This window comes from Zalophus californianus, chromosome 6 (genome assembly GCF_009762305.2).
Source record: "Zalophus californianus isolate mZalCal1 chromosome 6, mZalCal1.pri.v2, whole genome shotgun sequence".
Taxonomy (NCBI): Eukaryota; Metazoa; Chordata; class Mammalia; order Carnivora; family Otariidae; genus Zalophus; species Zalophus californianus.
In genome coordinates this window covers 12,143,951-12,166,050 of record NC_045600.1, presented here as the reverse complement: position 1 = coordinate 12,166,050, position 22,100 = coordinate 12,143,951, and the positions used below count along the sequence as shown (strand labels likewise).

Below are 22,100 nucleotides of genomic sequence, written 5' to 3'. Positions count from 1 at the left end.
AGTGGAGTGTATGTATAAAGATTTATGTTGGCAGGTTAAGTTGATCTTTGGGCTGAATGACAATTTTGTAACTTCCTATAAGCTTCCTATAAACCAGATGTGAAGTGAATGGAAACTGTGTCCAGTACCCCTCTATTCTCTTTGGTTATTCTCCCTCTGTTTGGTCCAGACAGGGTGTCAAAGTCTCTGGTCCTAAGTTCTAAAAGTGGCCAATGCTTTGGAGCTGCTAGATGCTGTTGCAGAAACATCTAGATGGTGATAATGGTGAAGAAAGTGGTTATTAAAATGATCTAAGGCCCTTTCACTTATGATAATTAGCACATAAACTTAACTCTCCCTCTGGAGCATCAACATACCTAAGGCTCCTACCAAACTCTCAGGATGGAAATTGCCCATTTGTGACTCCTCTTTCCCTTCCTAAATGCCTATTGCAAAAGTATACAAGGAAGACATGAGGATTCAAGAAGCACCGTTACCTGGGGCCATTCAATGTAGGGGCAAACAGATCTATACACTGTATTATAATACAGCAGAGTGTGGCCACCAATGTTTATAATGATAGTACTGAATCATCATCAAGTCAAACTTTAATAGTCTGGCTACCAAGACAAGAAAGTGGGTAAAATTTAATTTTTAAAACCCACCAGAATGACTAATATTAAAGGTTTAGTGCCTCAAAAGGTATATTCTCAATTATCTGAAACACAGCTCCCAAAATGATTTATTTTCCAGCTATTCAAGAGGGCCTTAAAATTTGGGGGTATCTTTGCTCATTCAATAGTTCAATAAGTTAGTTGCAGGTAGTAGATGCCCATAACTTAAAGCTCCTAACCCTTACACATTGTACAGTAGGTGAAAATGAACAACCTTCCAATAGTAAGTGTATGCTGTTGGGATAAAAATGCTTTGCCCCACTAACTTTGACTTCTTCCATTTATAAGGGAAAATTTATCTTTAGCCAAATTTCCTACAGCAAAGATTGTTGAAAAACAAATGCATTCTTGTGGGTTTTAGATATTTTTGTAAATCCCCACCAATAGATCACTAACTTATTGTTAATTGTTTGAAATAAATTATCTCCCACTTTCCTACCTTAATAGATATAATATTATAAGTGTGCTTTAACCCCTGCTGTACCGTACAATGAACCATACAGAAGAAACTTCCTTGGCATATTGAAGGAGCAGTGAGAGGGCCAGAGCGACTGGAGCAAGAGAAAGAGAGGGAGAAGGGGAAACCTGAGGACAGAGGCGCACAGGGCAGTGTTCAGGGTAAAAGAGATTGCATGGGCCATCGTAAAGACTTTTGCTGTTATTCTGAATAGGCTGAGAAGCCACTGGAAGGTTTGGAGTAGAGGAATGACATGAACAGATTTAACTTTTATTCGGATCACTCCAGCTGTTGGGTTGAGAGGGGATAGCAGGGAGCAGGGGCAAAGCTGGAAGCAGAGAGACTGGCTAGCCATCTCACCATAATGGAGGCATGAGAGGAGGGTGGCTGAGACCAAAGTAACAGCCATGAAGGTGATGGGTGTGCAGGCTGAATGACAGAACACGAGGAAAGACATAGCACAGTGACTGGCATGGTCAGTCCCCAGTAGATGAGGGTTATTATTAGTATGATGGCTTTCTGAGCCCCAAGACTCATCAATAAATGGTTGGCTGGTCAAGTGACAGATCCAGCTGCGTGATCACAAGTCAGAGTCAATGTCAGGATTAGAAAAGGAACTTTTTGAACATTTCTACAAAGATCAGCCAAAATGAACTGAAATTGAGTCAAAACTAAAGTTTATGCTTCCCCTCCTTGAACTGTCTGCTTGGATCATTTAAAAAATTACACACACACACAAACACATATACATACATATGTACACATGAAAAACCTGTGATCAAAAGGGTTGTTGAAATGTTGCAGTTGCCCAGAATCCAGCCTGGCCTTGCAGCACTCATAGATATTAAAAATCATTTCTAGGCTCTTATATTTTTTGGTTTAACAAGCACAAGAGGCCATGAACTCCAATATCTGAAGCAAACGTGTTAAACATCTGGGATCTGGCGTAAGTTTCTCCTGTGGGATGCATTGTTTGTGCAAACTTTTATTGAATAAAAAAAAAAAAAAAGGACTGAGTTTCAAAATATTCGTGTAACCTAGTAAGAATATTTCTCTGAAACCAGAGTCAAAACACAGAGTTCTTCAAACCACCGAATAAACTTAATTTAAAATCAGGCTAGATATCAGTTCTTAAAACAGAGAGTGTCTAAATGAAATCAAGCTTACGGATCCCGAGCCCTCACGCTAACAAGAAGATGGCTCGTGTAAATTAAGTGGATTTTTCCAGGTTAATGGCTGAGGCTCACAACCACTCTCAGAAAGGCATGGCAAGATCTGTCACTTAAACACAATTGATCTTGGGCAATTTACTTCACCTCTGGGCTTGGTTTTCCTTATTTCCTATAAAAAAAAAAAATTGGGAAAAAAAATACTGCCCCACAGGTCTTGGAAATTTGTAAGCATAAAAAAATAGAATACTAAGGGTGACAGAACTTGTAAAGCTCTCTAAAAATAAACACATAGAAGAGGAAATATAGACAGGGAAGAGGAAGAAGTAGAATGTAAGAGATTGTTGTTAGAATATGGGAGAGATCAAACCAGCTGAACAAAGCTCTGAAAGAAGAAAAGCTAAGGGGAATCTTCTGGAACATTCCTCAAGGATGGGACAACCTCTCATATTCTTTATCTCCCCAAAGTGCCCAGGGCAGCATCTACTGACTGACAGATGGACAAGTCCTTCTGATTTCTACAACCCATACCCTGAGCATTCTAAGGATGGATGCAGGTAAAGAAGCCCACCCCACAGTCTGTCTCTGGCAGGCTGAAGAACAGGAAGTAGAAAAGATATATGTCTCCCAACAGGGGAATACGTGTGACTCTTTCAGTCCACATCTCCCTTCTGAGAGGGGCTGCCAGTCCTTACAAAGTATTTTCATGCAGCTGAGCATCAGGAGGGGTTTGGCCTGAATGGTGGGCTGGAGGGCTGAGTTTGAGAGTTGGGAGTTCTGCATCGTACGGTAAGATGGATTTGGAGTTTGGGGACTTCACAGGCAGAAGGGATGTGGAAGCAGGTTGAGCATGGAAGAGGGAGCCAGTGAAAGAGCAGGCACAGAGAGCTAAAATGTACATTCCTCTCCGTCTCATGTCCCCTCTCAAATCCTCGATAAAGCGGACTACACACCCAAATGAAAATGTTGTCTTAGCTTCCCATGGGTGCTGTAACAAAATACCACAAACTTGGCTGAAAACAACAGAAATTTATTCTCTCACATTTCTGGAGGCTTGAAGTCCAAAATCAGTGTGTCAGCCGAGCCAAGCTCGCTCCCTCTGAAGGCTCTAGAGAAGAATCCTTCCTTGCCCCTTCTAGCTTCTGATGGCTCCTGGAAATCCTCAGTGCGTTTTGGCTTGTGGCCACATCATTCCAGCTCTGCTTCATCTTCACATGGACTTCTTTCTCTCTCTGTGTATCTTTGTATGTCCTATATTTTTCCTGTAAGAACATTCATCATTGGAACTAGGGCTCACCTTATTCCAGTGACCTCATCTTAACTTGATTAAATACATATCCAAAGACCCTATTTCCAAATAAGTTCACATCCTGACGTTCCAGGTGGACATGAATGGAGCAGGGAGGACACTGTTTAACCCACTAAAGCGTTGTTTCATCTTGTCTTTGTGGAAATCAAGCAAGAGGCAGAGTTTTATGTCAGGGTCAACTTGGCAAGGGACTGGGTTGGTAGTAAAAGGCCTTGTGAACCAAGTGAATTCAAGAGAAGTTCAGTGTTCGGAATCAGAGGTGACTATGAAAATGAAAGCTCCTCCGCCTCCCATGGGAATTTTCAGAAATCGGCAAGGCGTTTGGAATTCCATAGGGCATGGAATGAGGAGTTCAAGGCAATATTATCTAGACCTTGCAGACCAAGGAGACCACAGCTGGCTTTTGGGTTGCCAATAAAACAAAGACACCTGTGAAAGGAGAAAACAGAGAAGTGGAAAAGAAGAAAGAACAAAAGCAAAAAAAGGTAGGGAGATGAGTAAGACAGACAGATGAGTCTTTGAAGGATGACCAAGGAGAAAGAAGCACAAGCTCTTTAGAGTCGGGGTTAAGGATCTAGCACAAGATCTGCTATATAAAAAATACTCAAGATATCTTAAGTTTGGGGAAGAAAGAAAAGAGAGGGTGTAAGGAGGGAAGAAGAGAGAGGGGAGGGAGGGAGGAATACAGAGAGAGAGGGAGGATGGAGGGAGAGGACTCACGGCAGGCATGGCAGGCCTCATGCCCGATCACCAAACCTTGCCTCTGCCATCACCCAGAGCTGTCCATGCAATGGCTGCCTACTCATGGTCCTACATTAACTTCAAAGGCCAGAGCACCACACGGGAAGCTTTTCTACTTCTCTCTCTGTTATCACTGATCCTTAGACTAAGAGGTAGCTGTCCATTTCCCACCCAAGGCTTCTGAACTCTCCTTTTCTGATGAGGCATATTCTATCTCAACTCTAGTTGGAGCTGCACACTTCTGGCCTCTGTGTGGTCTCTTCAGCCCCTCACAGTGCCAGAATTCACCTTTACTGAGTCTTGTGAAATGACATGAAAGTACCCTCAATTAGTGAATGTTCTTCAACACAAAAGGGCAAGGAGCGTCCTGTGGATTAAGTAAGTAGCTTTCAGATTACTTGAGATACAAGCAGTTAAGATGGTTTAGGACGGTCTAAGGTGAAAAGAGCTAGAGCAGGAATCAAGGAACCTACATGCCTGTCTACCACCAGGTCAAGGGGGCTAGTCCATCCCCCAGCCTCACCTTAGATCCTTCATTGTAAACAAAGTAATTGGAACTTGTGACATAATCTCTAAATTGTTTCAGACCTATATGGGGCATTATCAATAAAATTCAATAAAACTACCTCCCTGGTACATCCAGAGGGTATTGGATGAGAGGAAATGTTGCTAGAAACCATATTCCCAGTTTGTAGAAAGTGAAGATGATCTTGGGGCACCAGGGTGGCTCAGCCAGTTAGGTGTCTGACTCTTGATCTCGGCTCAGGTCATGATCTCAGGGTCATGGGATCCAGCCCCGCATCAGGCTCTGCCCTCAGCTGGGAGTCTGCTTGAGATTCTCTCTCCCCCTCCCCCTCTGCCCACCCCACCCTCCACCCTCCTTCTCATGCATGCGTGCTCTCTCTCTCTCTCTCTCACTCTCTCTCAAATAAATACATAAATCTTAAAAAAAAAAAAGGAAGTGAAAATGATTTCAAATCTGAAATGAAATAGAAATTGCTAAGCGTATGCTTATGCAAATGGGGCCGCTCTGGTCCTCCAAATTCCAGGGAACTGTTTATAAACTGAGTTGTGGCTCAGGCGAATGGCTTAGATATTTATAATATTTGAGGTGAAGAAAGGCATGGGCAATTGCTGCTTGCTAGGATAATAGGGAAGAGAAACACCAAGCATTTCTACGTGCATCATCTTATTTCTCAAAACAACGAGGTAGCATTATTTCCATTTAACAGATGGGGAAAGTGAAGTTCATAAAACCTCAGCAACTTAGTCCAGGTCACAAGCTGGTAAGTGGCAGAATTGGGACCCAAATCCAGCTCTGTTCAATCCCAATCCCAGTGGTCCCCCTGCCTCACCAGACTGATACAATTACACCCAGGTGTCTGAATTTTAGAGAGCAAAATTCCTATAAAGAACCTGAGTGGTGTCCAGCTCACTCTTCCATCCTCTGGTGTAAAGAAAGCAGACATGCTTTGAATTGAGAGTGATGGTTATCTGGCCAGGGGCCAGAGCAAAGAGTTCTGTGAGAGCAGGGATTCTTAACCAGGTCAGAGCCAGTAACAGAGTAGAAGCTGGATAAAGATTTGTTGAGGAGTTGTGTAGGAGCACCTGTGTGGCTCAGGTGGTTAAGCATCTGCCTTCGGCTCAGATCATGATCTCAGGGTCCTGGGACCAAGCCCCGTGTCAGGCTCCCCACTCAGCGGGGAGTCTGCTTGTTCCTCTGCCCCTCCCCCTGCTCATGTTTGCATTCTCTCTCTCAAATAAATAAATAAAATCTTTTTTAAAAAAAAAAGTTGAGTAAATACAGGATTCAGGGTTAAAATTTTCTATAAGGTCACAAAAGAAGGATCTCAGGCTCCAAGAGGCCACATGACTTGCCCGAGGTCAAGAGAACCTAGAAGAGTTCTTTCTTTTTTCCAGAGAGAGCTGGGAAAAGAACCAAGGATGTCTAGACTTCCAGACTAGAGCTCTTCCCACCACATTACCATAACTCCTTAGGTCAACAGAATTTTTCCTATACATTTAATTAAATGCAGTATACTTTGGGGGAAAATGAACACTAACCTCCAACCAAGAACATTTATTTGCCTAATGGGTTAACTAGAAAATGACTCTGCTGCTTCAGGAAGCTACTAGGTGGCATGGTTAGTGCAATTTTCAGTTTTCATGTTACGCTATGAGTCACTTTTGTTTACCGTAGCATTCTTTCCTCATATGTGGTATGTGCAGACCATAATCACTGAGAATAGACACCCCATCACTCACTCAAGGAAGTGACTGACTCTCTGTGAGTGGATGACTGAACGTATTTGATCATCGAGGTCAAAGACCGGATCCTCCATCAAGGTCAAAGACTGGATCCTTGGGTTTCTCATCCCCAAGGGGCCACCTTCTCCTCATCCCCAGGGCCACTTTTCAGAAGGACCCTCAGAACTCATCAAATTCTCTCTTTCCACACACACACTTCTGACCATCTTTGGAATACCTCCAACTGGATGTCTTACAGTCATTTCAAGTTCTGTCCAAGGTATACGTGTCATTGAGACCTATGTATTTACTCCACTGTATGTAAATTATACCTCAACAAAAAATAAATAAAATAAAATAAAGAAGCAGGCTTAAAATGGAATTCATCTTCCCCCACTACCGACACTCCTCCTCCGGAAGTATTTTTTAACCTGGTTCCAGGGGTCCCTTAGCCTCCACATCTAGTATGTCACCAAGACCTATTGCAATTCTCTTGAATTTTTCCCCTTTTCCTCCATTTTTCTCTTGCCCTTTTCCTCCATTTTCTCTTGCCGGTTTCCACAATCACATTCACTCACATGACACTGACCCCCCCCACTTTGTGCCAGGCACTGTGCCAGCCCTTCAAGGACACCGTAACCTGAAGGAGTTTGCAGTTTCTGTGTGGTAATCACAACTTTGGAGATGCAGGTAATGCACAAGGAGCGATTCACTCTACACAGAAGAAGGGGGTGGGGTGGCAGGGCAGCTGGAGTGTCAGGCACGGGTCTGGAAAACTCCTAGAGGAACCGACCTCTGAGGGGAATGTTGACAGATAAACAGGCAACTGCCAGGTGGGTAAAGAGGAGAAATGGCAAGGAGGACAGCTCTAGCAAGAACATTTGGAGAGACTATATAAGCCTTTCAGGTTGGGGGGAGTTTGCTTCTGAACTGATTATAAAAGAGGGCAAGCGGTGGGAGAAGGAGCTGGGAAGCAGGCAGGGACCAGACCGTGGAAGGCTGTGTCAACCACGTTCAGGTGTTTGAATCCTTAACCTGTGGGCAGAGTGAAAGTCAGCAGAGAGTTTCAAGCAAGAAACTAGTCAGCTTCACTCTTTAGAAAGATCAGTTTAGAGATAATGATCTCTTATGTGAACAACCGCAACAATTTTCTTGACTTCTGCCTCCCCCATCTCCACATACCATTTCCAAAATGTTCTTCCTAAAAATGAGACCATATCCCTTCCCTAGTTAAAAAGCAAAACAAAGTGAAATAAAACCCCTACAATAGCTCCCCGCAGCAGACAACAGCAATTCCCAAACTCTAAAGAAAATTGTTCCTGGAGATGCTGATAGTTGTTCTAGCAGGGGACACGTATCCCTTGCAAATAAGTTTGATTAACTTTTATACAAAATTAAACATTTTTATTGCAGAACTTCTCAGAGCCTTTAATTTTCTTTTTTTTTTTTTAAAGTTTTCATCTATTTATTTGAGAGAAAACAGAGAAGGGGAGCATGAGTGGGGAGAGGAGCAGAGGGAAAGGGAGAAGCAGGCTCCCCGCTGAGCAGGGAGCCCGATTCAGGGCTCAATCCCATGACCCTGGGATCATGACCTGAGCTGAAGGCAGATGCTTAACCGACTGAGCCACCCAGGTGCCCCAGAGCCTTTAATTTTCTAATGTCAATTGTGAATCTTTAAAGAGGAGATTCAGATTCCCCAATTTATTACACAAGTGAACTCTTCCATCTGAGCACTGGCTAGCACCTCCACGGACTAGTGTTCTGTGAAGTGATGGCCTCTACACTAAGTCTGAGATCAATTAGATGAACAGAGACATAAATAACCAGGCCTCAACCTCCATCACTCCCTGCCATACACATGTCTCTTCATCCTCTGCCCTGACCACACTGTCTTCTAGAACCGTTCCCTTCCTATGCTTGAGGAGTTCTTGGTCATTCTTTAAGGCATAGCTGAATATCAACTCCAATGTGAAAAAGTGGTGTATGGGTGACAGTTGCAAGGATATACAAAAGACTAAAAAGACTAAAGGCTGCTGTCCATAAAACCACACTGTGTTTCTTAAATTCCACATATGAGTGAAGAAACAAAACAGATGAACATAGGGGAAAGGAAGGAAAAAAAGATGAAAACAGAGAGGGAAGCAAATCATGAGACTCTTAAAAAAAAAAAAGATTTTTACTTTATTTGAGAGTGAGAGCATGAGCCAAGGGGAGAGGCAGAGGGAGAGGAGAAGCAGACTCCCCACTGAGCAGGAGCCTGACTTGGGGCTCAATCCAAGGACCCTGGGATCATGACCTGAGCTGAAGGCGGACACTTGACTAAGCCACCCAGGCACCCCTAAGAGACTCTTAACCATAGGGAACAAACTGAGCGTTGCTGGAGAGGTGGATAGGGGGATGGGGTAACTGGGTGATGGGCATTAAGGAGGGCACGTGATGTAATGAGCACGGGTTGTTGTATGCAACTGATGAATCATGAAATTCTACCTCTGAGACTTAAAAAAATAATAATAATAAACAAAAAGCTGCGCTATGTACCATTTTGGAATTGTTTGGGTGAATAATTCTGTAATCTGTGAAGAGTGCTAGACTATGTTTTACAAAGAAAGGGAAGGGCTGTTGCTGGCACAGAGACCCTGGTCTTTGGAAACTGTGCACTGTCCTGTATTTAAAGGGAGTCTGGTTTTTCCCAGCCTCTCTGCTGCAGATTACATGAAGAATCTAGGCACCGTGTCTAGCCCCTAGATGCCATGATGGACTAGGGACAAAGAGAGGGAGGGCTAGAAAGATCTTTTTTTAAATGTATTTCTGGGAATGAGTGGGGGTAGCCTGGCCCCTGGACAGGGGGTGTTGGAATGAAGGAAAATGACCCTAGAATGGAGATACTGGAGATCAGAAGGAACCCTGAGAAGGAATCCTCATGAAGAACCACCACAAGGAAGACCCAGGGTTGGATCACCAGATGAAGATACTTTCTTTTTTGTGCAGGGACAACAGGAAAAGAAGCAGCAGCAGCAGCAGCAGCAGCAGAAGAAGAAGAAGAAGAAGCAGCAGCAGCAGCAGCAGCAGAAGTAGAAGAAGAAGCAGCAGCAGAAGAAGCAGAAGCAGAAGAAAGAAGAAGAAGAAGAAGAAGAAGAAGAAGAAGAAGAAGAAGAAGAAGAAGAAGAAGCAGCAGCAGCAGCAGCAGCAGAAGAAGCAGAAGAAACAGAAAAAGAAGCAGCAGAAGCGGAAGAAAGAAGCAGCAGCAGCAGAAGCAGAAGCAGAAGAAGAAGGAAGAAGAAGGGGAAGGGGAAGGAGAAGAAGAAGGAGAAGAAGAAGAAAAGAAGGAAATAGTCCTGGTTCTATTCAGGAAAGGGATGCTCTGGAGCCTGGGGAGAAATTCTGTGTGCTGGGAGGAGAAGACAAGAGGAGCTGGAAGAGCTGTACTTTGCCCCTCAGACCCTGCTGTGCTTTCACTGGATGGGTCCTAGCCCCTGACCCCCTCCTTCTGACTTGGGATGGAGATCCAATGGTGGCGGTGGAGGGACAAGTCAGAGAAGGGAAAAGGAGAACGAAGAGAGGACAGGGAAGAAATGGGAAGAGACAGCAGAGGGGCAAAGAACTCCCCCCAAGCCCGTGACCCCACTGAGAAGCACAGCAAGCAGGTGGAGTTGAACCTCCGGAGGAAGAGTAAGACCACCAGCTCCACGTCTACGCTCCACCCCTTCTTTCCCACCTCAGCCTTCAGCAGGCTGTTGAAGAGCTGAGTGAAACCTGGTGAAAATTAAGAATGAGAGCCGCCTTGAAGCAGTTTCCCAAGATGCAAGCACGTAGGGAATGTTTGTGAAGAGCCCAGTATTTATTAGGTGAGTATCAGCAGTCTTAGCTGGAAGGAGCGACCACCGCTCCTCCCAGGCCTGCCCCATCTAGAGACGTTGCTCCAAATGAGGCAACCCGCTCCTTTTTGGTGGGCCTTATTGTCCCCAGATCCTTATAGAATACTGGGAACTCTTTACCACCTACTTGTGAGAAGTCCTGACTCGTATGATGAAAAAGATGCTGTGGAATTTTTTAAAACCAGTATGGAGGACCCTAAGAAGATAATACATTCCAAAGTCCCAACAGGGAAAAAGCAGGAGGCCGGGGGGCATCTAGCTCTCCCCAAATATGCATAAATTCTGAGCGGAAAAGATCCTCGTGACTAACCATGATTTTCCTGGAAGAAGTAGATTATGATTTTGATACTGCCTCTGCACGTAAAAGTTCAGCGGGTTACTGAACCGGGCGTGGGTCTGCTTTTCAGAAAGACTGGCAAGATGCTGTGTGGAAATGCCAGGCTTGGGGTGGAAATCTCCATGGGGCATTTTTCAATGCAGAACCAGACAAAAACAAAACAAACCCAAAACATAAGACTACAGGTTACTGTAAAGAGCTATGTTATTTGCAAATGACCCAGCCTTGTATCACACCCACGATGGCTGTTTTGGTAAACATTTTTAATAGCAGGGGGATGTTGTATGTCACAAATGTAACAGCAATCCAGGCTCCCCTTTACAGATAAATTACAAATGGTTTCGTACAATGAAACACAGAAGAACTCAAGGCACCTGTTTTAGAGTCTTCAGAGTTGCTATCTGGTGACACAAGCCAGTTCTGCAACATCAGATGCATTCTGTAGAAGGGTGAATAGCAAGAATTAGGAAAAAAGGCTAGGTTGAAACCAGAACGATCCTCCCCAAACAAAAATTACTTCTACATGACATCAAGCCACCCAATGACTCTCTGGCTCTAAATCAGTCATAAGTAATTAATTAATTAATCTTGATAAATGTGTCATAACTGATGTAGGAAAGAACATCAGGGTTCAAAGCCTACAGCCAAGAAAGAATTCCTGAGACGTCTTTGGTGCAAACACGTGATTTTATGAGAGCACGGAGACAAGACCCCTGGGCAGAAAGCTGCAGCAGGGTCATGAGGAGCGGCCCATTATGTACTCAAGTTGGGAGGGGTCTAGGGAGAGGGTAAGCCTCCCAGATATTTTGTAAGCAAGATTTCCAGGACCCTGAGGGGCTTGCTATTGTTAGGAAAGGCCATTTACTACTGTTTAGTAAACCCTCAGTCATGAGACCCTTCAGGTGTATATCTGTGGGCCATATGCTTGGACGATGATTGCCAACACGTTATCTGGGGGAGGGGGGGTTAGAGATAAAGAGTTTCCAAAGGAATTTTTATATGTTAAAGTAGACTTACAGGATCCTTGGGGGGGGGGGGCAGGCTAGGATTGCCTTTGGCCCTTAGCAGAGTATTAACATTGAGGCAGTTGAGTCCCTAGAGGAAGGTCACTCTGCCTGTTTCAAGGACATGTCAGTGGCTGTAGGTAGTCAGGAAACTTAATAATTTTTCTTCTGCCTTTGTTTCCCACATCAATAATGACCTTGATGTTTGCATTTATGTACAATTTTCCACTACCTTCATTTTACATTATTACTCAAGAATATCCCAAATTCTGGGGCTCCTGAAGGGGAGGGTTCAGTAGGTTGGCCGTCTGCCTTCAGCTCAGGTCATGATCCCAGGGTCCTGGGTTGGGCTCCCTGCTCAGCAGGGAGCCTACTTCTCTCTCTCTCTCTCTCTCTCTCTCTCTCTCCCCCCTCTCTCTCTTCCTCTGCCCCTCCCCCCCGCTAGTGTTTTTTTCTCTCTCTCTCTCAAGTAAATAAAATCTTTTTTTTTTTAAGATTTTATTTATTTATTTGAGAGAGAGAGAAAGAGATAGAGAGCATGAGAGGGAAGAGGGTCAGAGGGAGAAGCAGACTCCCTGCTGAGCAGGGAGCCCGATGTGGGACTCTATCCCAGGACTCCAGGATCATGACCTGAGCCGAAGGCAGTTGCTTAACCAACTGAGCCACCCAGGCACCCAAGTAATAAAATCTTTAAAAAAGAATAAAAAAAAGAATATCCCAAATTCCTGAAAAAAAAAAAGTGCTGTTAGTCACTGCCTGTGAACATGTAATTCCCCTCTTTGAGAAGACACCAATATCGGCAACTTAATAGATGATTCCCAGGTTGAAAGCTGTTTTCTCACCCCTATAGTTTATTTCACTGATGGCTGCAGGCAAAGATTCATAATGAGGAAGTATTAGCAAGTCAAAGATTCTAACTGGCACTGTCCTCACAAGAGCTGCCAAAGTGATAATAAATCTTTTTTTTTTTAAAGATTTTATTTATTTGAGAGAGAGAATGAGAGATAGAGAGCATGAGAGGGAACAGGGTCAAAGGGAGAAGCAGACTCCCTGCTGAGCACGGAGCCCGATGTGGAACTCGATCCCGGGACTCCAGGATCATGACCTGAGCCGAAGGCAGTCGCTTAACCAACGGAGCCACCCAGGCACCCCAAAGTGATAATAAATCTTGCCTTTCTGTGCTCCCTTTGTCCTGAAGCCTCTTGGCTTTTTGTTCTCTTTAATCTTTCAGTTGCTCACAGATTCTAATGAAGACATCAGCCCTTTGTTAAATAAAGGCACTAAGAAATTCGAGAACAAAAATATCAGTAAGAAGGAAAACTCTGTATGTTTGTGGTTGATGAGCATCAGCCAGTTCCAAATTAATGAAGAGCTTTAACAAATGTTTGCTTTTTTTTCTTTTCTAGAAAAGAAAACACCGCATTTCAAAGTATAAAGTCTGTTGGGGCGCCTGGGTGGCTCAGTTGGTTAAGTGTCTGCCTTTGGCTCAGGTCATGATCCAGGAGGGGCCTGAGGTCCCAGGACTGAGCCTGCATTGGGCTCCCTGCTCAGCAAGGAGTCTGCTTCTCCCTCTGCCCCTCACCCTGCTCATGCTCTCTCTCTCAAATAAATAAAATCTTAAAAAACAAAAACTAATAAAAAAGTACAAAGTGTATCGGGGCGCCTGGATGGTTCAGTCAAAAGTCTTTTTTTTTTTTTAAGATTTTATTTATTTATTTGATAGAGAGAGAGAGAGCGAGAGCAGGAACACGAGCAGGGGGAGTGGGAGAGGGGGAAGCAGGCCTCCCGCTGAGCAGGAAGCCGGATGTGGGACTCGATCCCAGGACCGTGGGATCATGACCTGAGCCGAAGGCCGACGCTTAACAACTGAGCCACCCAGGCGCCCAAGAGTCTGACTCTTGATTTCAGCTCAGGTCATGATCTCAGGGTCTTGAGATCAAGCCAGGGGTCAAGCTCCACACTCAGCACCTGACTCAGCTTGAGATTCTCTTTTCTTCCTCTCCCCCTGCTCATGCTCTAAGTAAGTACATAAATAAATAAATAAATAAATAAAATCATTAAAAAAAAAGTTCTCAAAGTACAAAGTGTATCAAAAAAGAAAGAAAATTTTCACCTAACGATTGTTTTCTTTCAACGTATTTAATAATTGTAGGCTGAGGCATCTTATACTAAATTTCAAATATGTATCTCTAGATGTTCATAAGAATTTTTAGTTGTATAAAATAGATGTCTTAATAATTACGACAATCTAACCAGCTGCAAAAGGCACCGATCACATTGTATTTCCATTTTGTCCCACGGGCTGCATAAACCCTTGGGAAACTATCTTATTTATATAGTGTTATCGGTCTCATTAAGCTCTCTGAAGCCAGAAACTGGCTGAACCAAAGTTGGGTGGGTGGTTGCTCAACCAAAGCACGTCCCCCTCTAAAGACAAAAACCTTCTGCAAACAGGATTTCATGTGTTGAGAGTGGAGTAGAGAATACCTGCTCCTTTGTCGTGTCATCTCTCTCCGGGCTCATGGCTTACCCAGCTGAAGAATTTATGCACATTACAGTAAACAATCAGGCCACAAAAATATATTTATAACCACTGCAAATGAAGTAATCAGACCTACTTAAATGTTTTCACCATCTGGAAAAATAACACCTCAAGGGCCCAGACAGTTACCTAAGAAAATTTCTAAGTCCATTACCGAGGCCTGAGAGGCAACAGGTAGGTGGATTCCATGCCAATTAGAAAACGTTATGATTGGCAAACCACTGTGAAACCCTGAAATTGCAGTTTAATGGAAATGCTGGCTGTCATCCCCCAAGTACATTTCAAGGAATCACAAAGCTTTAGCCTGAGAGCAGCTGAATGGATGTTTTCATCCATGTTGAACCCAGAAGATTAGGAGCTAACACAAGGACTTTTGCAGGTGTCCCAGCCCGTAATCCGGTGCCCCTTCTACCAAAGAACCTTCATTCTTCAGGACCTGATGAAGCGGTCCAGAGCAGGGCTTGTATGACAGGCTCGCGGCCCAGCTCGGGGATGAGGCAAAGCCGACAAGCACGGAGTCCAAGAGTCCAGGTATCTGAGCCCAAGGGAAAAGGCAGCCCCATCAGACTCCGGGGAAGAACAGAGACTTCTCGTTGCTTCTCTGTGACTCAGAGAGCAAGCTTATCCCCAGTCTTGTGAATGTAAGATTTCCCAAGGGGTGGGGGAACCCAACAGCTTTTCCGGTCCTAGGAGCCTCTATAATGATTTCCCAAATGTTTTGGGTTTGGCCTTATGATACACACTTTGCCCCAGGGCATTTTCCCCTTAATTTTTAGGCCCCAGTGCATTTTAAGGTAAATTGATCCCACATGCTTCTGATTCATTTACACTGACCTCATCAGACCATGTTTGGAAAGAGCCAGCTGAGGTCCAAGAAGCCCTTTGAGCCTGCTTTTATGAGTCTCTCGGTGCCTTTTTTTTCTTAGAAGCAGGAAGCCACATTTTGACGTGGACAAATAAAAGGTGAGCTCCAGAGACTCGGGTCTGGTTCCAAATGAGGCACCTCTGAACCGATGGGTCCTCAAATCATCAAGACACAGGCTGCCTTCCTTCCTTTCCTGACATTAAAGGAAACCTTACCCTTGTGCTGGGTTGAGCCGAAGTCGGAAATTCAGAGCTGCCTCGTGCCGAGCTCACATAAACCATCAGCATTCCAAACTCCACACCGATCCCTGACACCCAAGCCTCCCACACGAGGGGAGCCCCAGGCTTACGACCACCTCCTGCTCTTTTGCTCTGCAGAGAGCTGAGTGGGGGCCCCAGCGCTGGCAAGCCTGTAGGAAACTGTCCTTACTCTTCCAAGCAACGAAGCCGAGGCGTTCTGAGCCGTTTGTTGTTGATGTTGTTAGAAACATCCCTTGAAACTGACCGCCCGATGGGAAGTGGCTTGGATGTGCTTCATTTTAGTTAGAGAAAAAAGAACCACAGCCAACAGCAAAGTCAGGTGTGTAGTAGTACGGGTGAGAGAAATGCCATCTGGGCGCAAGGGAGCCAAAGATGCTCTTCCCTCCGCTGAAGACCCAGCTGTGAAGGATCCATGAAACCCCTACTTGCACTGTTGACTCTCTTTGCCCTTGCTTGGGGTTCTGAGTCTTGAAGGAAAGCCAGAGTCCCCGATCAGAAAAAGGATGATGAACCCCTCATATAGCCAAAAAGATGCTGAGGGCAAGGTGACCAAGTCAGGGCCATATTTGTCCCCCCTCGCTTTACGGGGTTTATAACAATGCATTCTCAACTCCAGCTATTTACTAGAATTTTTAAAGTCCCAAAGCCTGGGCCCTACCAAAAACCAACTAAACCAGAATCTCTGGGGGCAAAGCCCAAGAAATCAGGTTTTTTTCTTAAAAGCTCCATGAGTTATCCTACTATGCAGTCAGGGATGAGGACCACTGATTTAAAGTAACGTGAATACACTTGTGTTCTGGAAGCATACCTAGAAATAATCTACATGCCAGAGGGATGGGTGTTTTCTAATTGAATGAAATAGGATTCAGGCTGATGCTAGCCCCTACCTTTCCCCACCTGCAGCCCTCTGCCCCGCCCCCCAACTCGCCTGAGTTCTAAAGGAGCTCTCCAGGGAGTGTTCAAGTCAGTGCACAATCAACAGGTTTAAAGAGAACTAGAACCAAGCCCGAATGCTGAGCCATCTATGATAGTCAAAATGAACCAAACACAAGATCTCTTCAAATATTTAATCAGTTTAGAGACCTCTGCCTTCCAACCCAGTTGGGCAAAAATTCTAAAGAAACATGATCAAGGGGTCCTTGAAGAAAACACTGGGGTAAAATGGAGAGGAGACTGGGTTTGGGAAGTCAGAACATAACATGTATCTTAAGGCCTTTTTAAGGAATCCTATCACTTAATTTTAAAAAAAAAATACTCAAAATGCACAAGAAAGGATTAAACAGTTATACAAATTTAAGGACACCGATAACTTCTTTGATGGCCGAAAATGCCACACATGGTTTGGAAATAGACTCTTTAAAAACCCTTAGACCCTGCTGGGGTTTCTTTCCATAGCCTTCTCTGTGCATACAAGAAGCTAACTAGCTACAGCCAGGGGGCCCGGTGAGCTCTCTGGGGGCCTCGGCAAAGAAGCGATCGGCAAGGGACAGAAAGAAGGCGTGGAACAGGTGACAGGAAGCTGTTCACAGTCTTTGAACATGGACTCAGACCCCAGCGAGCCTAATCTATTTCCTTCGAAAAATATGAAAAGAAACTGAAGGCCTTGAAAAATCACCGTCGATCTCAGGTCAGGGTGCCAATAATACTTTCCGATAACTGCGTCGTAAGAACTAGGGGAAGCATGTCCTTCAGAGTGACGGGTCTACCATGCTACAGGCAGGCTCAGGACATCGGGGCCGACTCCTCGGGAGACGGTCAGCAAGAAAAGCGTAACATCTGTCCCACTTTACTCTCCCTCTCGTTTCTTCTCTTCTCCTGTCCCTTGGTGCTGTTGAGAGGCAGTGTCAGCGGCCCCCCAGCCCGGGGCTCAGAACGGGTACTGGGACACGTATATCCGCAGTCGGATCACGGAGCTGCCTCTGAAGTTGATGACGGTGTTGACAGTGATCATTTCCAAGTCCAGCTGGATGTCCCTTGGCCCTTTGATGGGGCGTGTCATCACCAGGGTGGCACTGATGGGACCGGTTTGCTGTGGGCAGAACCGGGGATACCAGTTAGATAAGGCCTGGCCGACGTAAGGGGACAGGTGAGCGGGACCCCAGAAGCGCTCAAGCAACATGAGAGAAGGTTGGTGAAACCTGTCGGTTTGGGGGGGGGGGGGGGCCGCGGGTGGCTCTCGTGCAATCACCAAAGCAGAGGGCCAGGTGATCTGGCCGCAGCCTGCCTCTGCAGCCCCAATCTGGGCGCTCCCCCTACAGCCCTGCAGTCAAACTGGACCCCCTTGGTGCCGCATTCTCCCTTTGGCTTTGCCCACGTCCCAGCTGGCTTTTTCCTGCTAACTCTCCAGGGCTGCCCTGAACTGTCACTTCCTCTCCAGGGCTGCCCCGAACTGTCACTTCCTCAGAGGAGCTTTCTCTACTTCCCCCAACCTCATTCAGGTCACCCTGGGACCCTCTGCCACTGCGCCCAGTCTGCCTAGGGTGGAAGGTTCTCATCGCTGTGCATCATCGTCCACACTAACAGGTCTATGTCGGATGTCTAAGTCCCTACCAGACTACGAGCTCTGTAAGAGCCAGGACTGGGATCAGGTTTTTCACCGCTGTCCTCCCCCAGAACCCAGCCTGCTGCCCGGCACACAGTAGGTGCTCAGTAAATCTTATCTTGAATGAAACAATGAGGAATTGATGGAACTAACCGCATGTCATAGGGCTGTCACTTCATTGCTCGGGGGGCTCAGCTCTATAATGAGGGTTTGTACCAGATCACCAGTTCTCAAGCAAACAGCCTCCAAAGCACCTAGGACATTTTTCCCTAAACTAACAATTCCAGGGACCCATTCCAAGATTTTCTGCTCGAGTGGATGTTTGGATAATGCCGGGGGAAAGTGTAATTTGTTTACAGGCCTCCAGGTGGTTCTGACGTGCAGTCCCTGTGGGAGCTCCCATTAAACACCCTGTGGGTCCCTCCAGCCTCACCACCCCGTGATCCTAGTGCTATGGCCCTAATGATTTCGTGTGAGCTCTTCTCCTCCGCTGACTCTTGCTCTAACACTTTTGAGGAGCTCAGCAGGGAGTCTGCTTCTCTGCCTGCCGCTCCCCCTGCTTGTACACGCTTTCTCTCTCTCTCTGACAAATACATAAAACCTTAAAAAGAAAAAAAATGAGAAGCGCTGATCTAGAAGCACAAGACCCAATCTGGGGACACTGGCTGTCATATTAAAGGTATGTCTCATTATTTCCCCATTTTCTAAATAAGCAAACCAAGGCCCAGTGAGGTTAAGCCATTACATAGGGTCACCTAACTAGTAGGGGGCAGAGCTGCCCAATCCCAGGCCTTTTCCATGGCACACAATTATCAGAAGAGACTGGTGTGTGTTTTACTTCTTCTCCCTAGCACTGCCCTTCAGGAGGGATGCTCACGGGTCCGTGCAGGCCAGATAGTGGGCTCCTGGAGAGGACATGGAGTGAGAGAATGAGGAGATGCCGGGCTATCACTTTCTATAAGCTGCAGAGCCCAGCACAGTGCCCAGAAACTGAAAGCAACAGGCTTGCAAAATCAAGAAGCCTGGCTTGCTGAAAGCCACACCAGGTGTTTTATCTGTCTCCATAGAGGGAGGGCTCCCCATAAAGATCCGACATCCCCAAGAGCTGCCACAAATACAAGGGCGGGGCAGGCGGGTAGGTGCTGGCCAGGTACTAGGACCTCCCCTGTGCACTGGGCTATCAACAGCCTGACACCCATGCAATTTCCTCTTGGCATCCGCTGCCTCTGTTCCCGTCAGCATTGGCGCAATTGGCACCTCCTTACGCAGAGGATCGCTCGGACTTCCTTGTCGACTCTTGCAAAACCTTGGAGCACCGGGCCAGCATTTCAGAAGGGACAGTCACACAGAGAAATGCCCATGGCATTTACATATACAAACATCTCACCAGCTTTCACTGTTTGCATCAATGAAGGCCAAGGGTCGAGGACCTTGAGCTGTGGGCAGCCTTCAGGAGGGAGACCTGCAGAGCCAAGGTCCAGGAGGGGACTGGAATGACTGGGACCTTCCAAGTTGTTCAATTGGGCTTTCCTGATAAAGATCTCCGGAGGGTCATTGCCCCTCCCATCTGGAAGGAACCCTAGAGGTCAGCGGGTCTGAGGTCCAGCCGGGGCCAGATCTGCAGCAGCCTGAGGAAGGCCTGCCCATAAGCCCATGGGAGGATTCAAGCACCTGACAGGGGAGCTGGGGCAGCTACCTCCACTACTCATTGGGCTTTTAGGGCATAGTCAGGGCATTGATGAAAGAGGCCTCCCGAGAGCCCCTGCTCCCTGGGAGGCTTCATGGTCATTGATGCAAAATGATGCTGATGTGGGGGGGTTATGATCCCAGGCGTTTGGCCATGACCTTTCGTACATCTCTTATTTAATCCTCATGACCCTACAACGTAAGTAGGTGAAGTACGCTACAGAAAGTCACCAAACTAGCCCATGACACCGGAGTATCTGAACCCCCCAAATCCTGCTCTGACCACTACGCTCTGTGATAAGGTCTCAGGTCCTCTCAATTTCCTGACCACCCACCGCACAGACTCTACGGAAGAATCACCCCCTTACACGTAAATGTTTGCCTGGTTGCGTGTCCCCCTCCCCACCGGTGTGGGTTCCTCAGGAACGGAGGCCACATCCTGTTTGCGCCTGGACTCTCAGTGCCTGACTCAAAGCCGCATATGACATGCTGCTGAATTTATGTTCGTGCTGGAAGAAGGGATGAGTGCGGCCAACTGCAGCGAAAGCAGGTTGCAAACTGCCCACCGACGTGTGTCTTCTTGGCCTCGCTCTCACGCTCAGGGCTGTTCTCAATCAACCCACAGGACGGCCCTGTCTGACTCAAGCAAGCAAGTCAGCTTCCCTTGGACCTGCCACCTGATCCACACGTGTCATGGAGGAAACGTGTTTTGGCACAGTCTGAACCCCATGACCGTGCTCCTTCTTCTGGCCCTAATTGTGTCCCCAGGGCACCTGGCCAAGGCCAGTCAGTCACCAGTCCTCTGTCCAGGGCTCTAAGCGAGACAGGCTGCCAACCGTGCTTGTGAAAGGGGCATGTGGGCGTGTGTGTGTACACATGCCTGTGTGTGCACGTGCGTGTGTGTGGTTTGCCTGCTGTGTGCTTGTAACACACTCCGCGAATCTCAGGGTGGGGAAGCCTGAATGGCCCTCGAGCCCCACCTCCCACACCATGCTCCAGTCCCTTGGGCCGCGCTGCCAAGGCTCCAGGGCACGGGAGCTCACGGCCTCCCGACAACAGTAGCAGCATCCGTCACAGCAAAAACAACGCTATTGGGGGGGCCTGGGGGGCTCAGTCGGTTAAGCGTCTGACTCTTGGTTTCGGCTCGGGTCATGATCCCAGGGTCGTGAGATCAAGCCCCATGTTGGGCTCCAGGTTCAATGTGGAGTCTGCTTGAGATTCTCTCTCCCTCTCCCTCTGTCCCTCTCCCGCTTCGGCTCGCGCTCTCTCTCTCTCAATAAATAAATAAAATCTTTAAAAAAAAGAAACAACATTATCAATACAAAATAACTAATACTTATTGAACACTTCTACTATTACTAGAAGTTAAACTACACTTTTCTTGTTATCTCAATTTCTGCTGAATCCCAAAGCTAGAAGAGTAGGGGAAAAGACCCCACATCCTAAAGGGAAGTGTTAGAGAATGTATAGATTTTGATACCCATCTGCCTGGGTGTGAATCCTGCTCAGGTGCTTCCTAGCTATGAGACCGTGGGCAAGTTCCTCAGCCTCTCTGTGCCTCAGTGCTCACATCTGTAAGTTGGGACGGTCGCGCAGGCCCTATGTCACAGGACTGTTGGAAGGATGAAGGGAGTGATATATGGGAGGCAGTTGGCGCGATGCCTGGCCCACGCCGAGCACTATACAGGATTTGCTGCCGCTGCCGTTTGGATAGTTCCTGTAGCCACGACTTGCAAAGCAGTGGTCCAGCCTGATCTGTTTCCCTCACTCTCACCGCCATGTTGCATTAAACACGCTTACCAGCCCCCACCTCAAGCCAGAGAACTGTTCAGGGATGTGGGTCCTCTGGTGTTAAAGGGTGCAGACAGTGGTGCCTGACTCTCTCCTGGAGAAGTCTACACATGACAGCCCAGATACCCGGAACCATGGTGGGGGGAGGGGCTGCTGGGGAGCTGCCTGTTGGCGCACCTGCTCTGCTGAGGCGCCACCTCCCCCTCCCCATCCACGGAAAGTCTGGGTGAGACACAGCACCAGAAAGAGGGTGGGAAGTTTCAGGGTGGCAAGTGGCCATCAAGGGGCCTGACTGCCCACACCAGAGAATGCAAAGTGCAAAGTCTTCAGGGAAATCTCCAAAGAATCCACAAAGCATCCCTGGTAAGCATGAGCGTTTGAGTCTCGGTTCCAGAGACCGCACCAACGTCTGCTTACAATGGCAACAAGGCAGTAAGACCCCGGTCTCCCTAACGCTCCCCTCCCATCATCTGCACTCCTCGCTCTGGTCCTGAAGAAGGAACCAGAGGCAGCACGGTCAGTAGGGGGACGGGCAGAGGAAGTGGGCACAGAGGCCAACCACCCCTCCACCCCCGCCCCACCCCCGCGCAGGGGAAGGGGGAAACTGTACACTGAGTGAGAG

The 22,100-nt window shown here is 46.8% G+C and overlaps 1 protein-coding gene across 2 annotated transcripts in view; it reads right to left on the bottom strand.

Moving 5' to 3' along the window:
• Positions 1–16,518: 16,518 nt before the first annotated feature.
• FBLN5 (fibulin 5) overlaps positions 16,519–22,100 on the bottom strand; it is a 77,247-nt gene continuing 71,665 nt past the window's right edge. For both annotated transcript variants that reach the window (XM_035728018.1, XM_035728017.1), the window contains one exon: positions 16,519–17,488. In XM_035728018.1, coding sequence (XP_035583911.1) covers positions 17,327–17,488 — 162 coding nt within the window. In that variant the 3' untranslated portion in view covers positions 16,519–17,326. The remainder of the gene's footprint in view (positions 17,489–22,100) is intronic.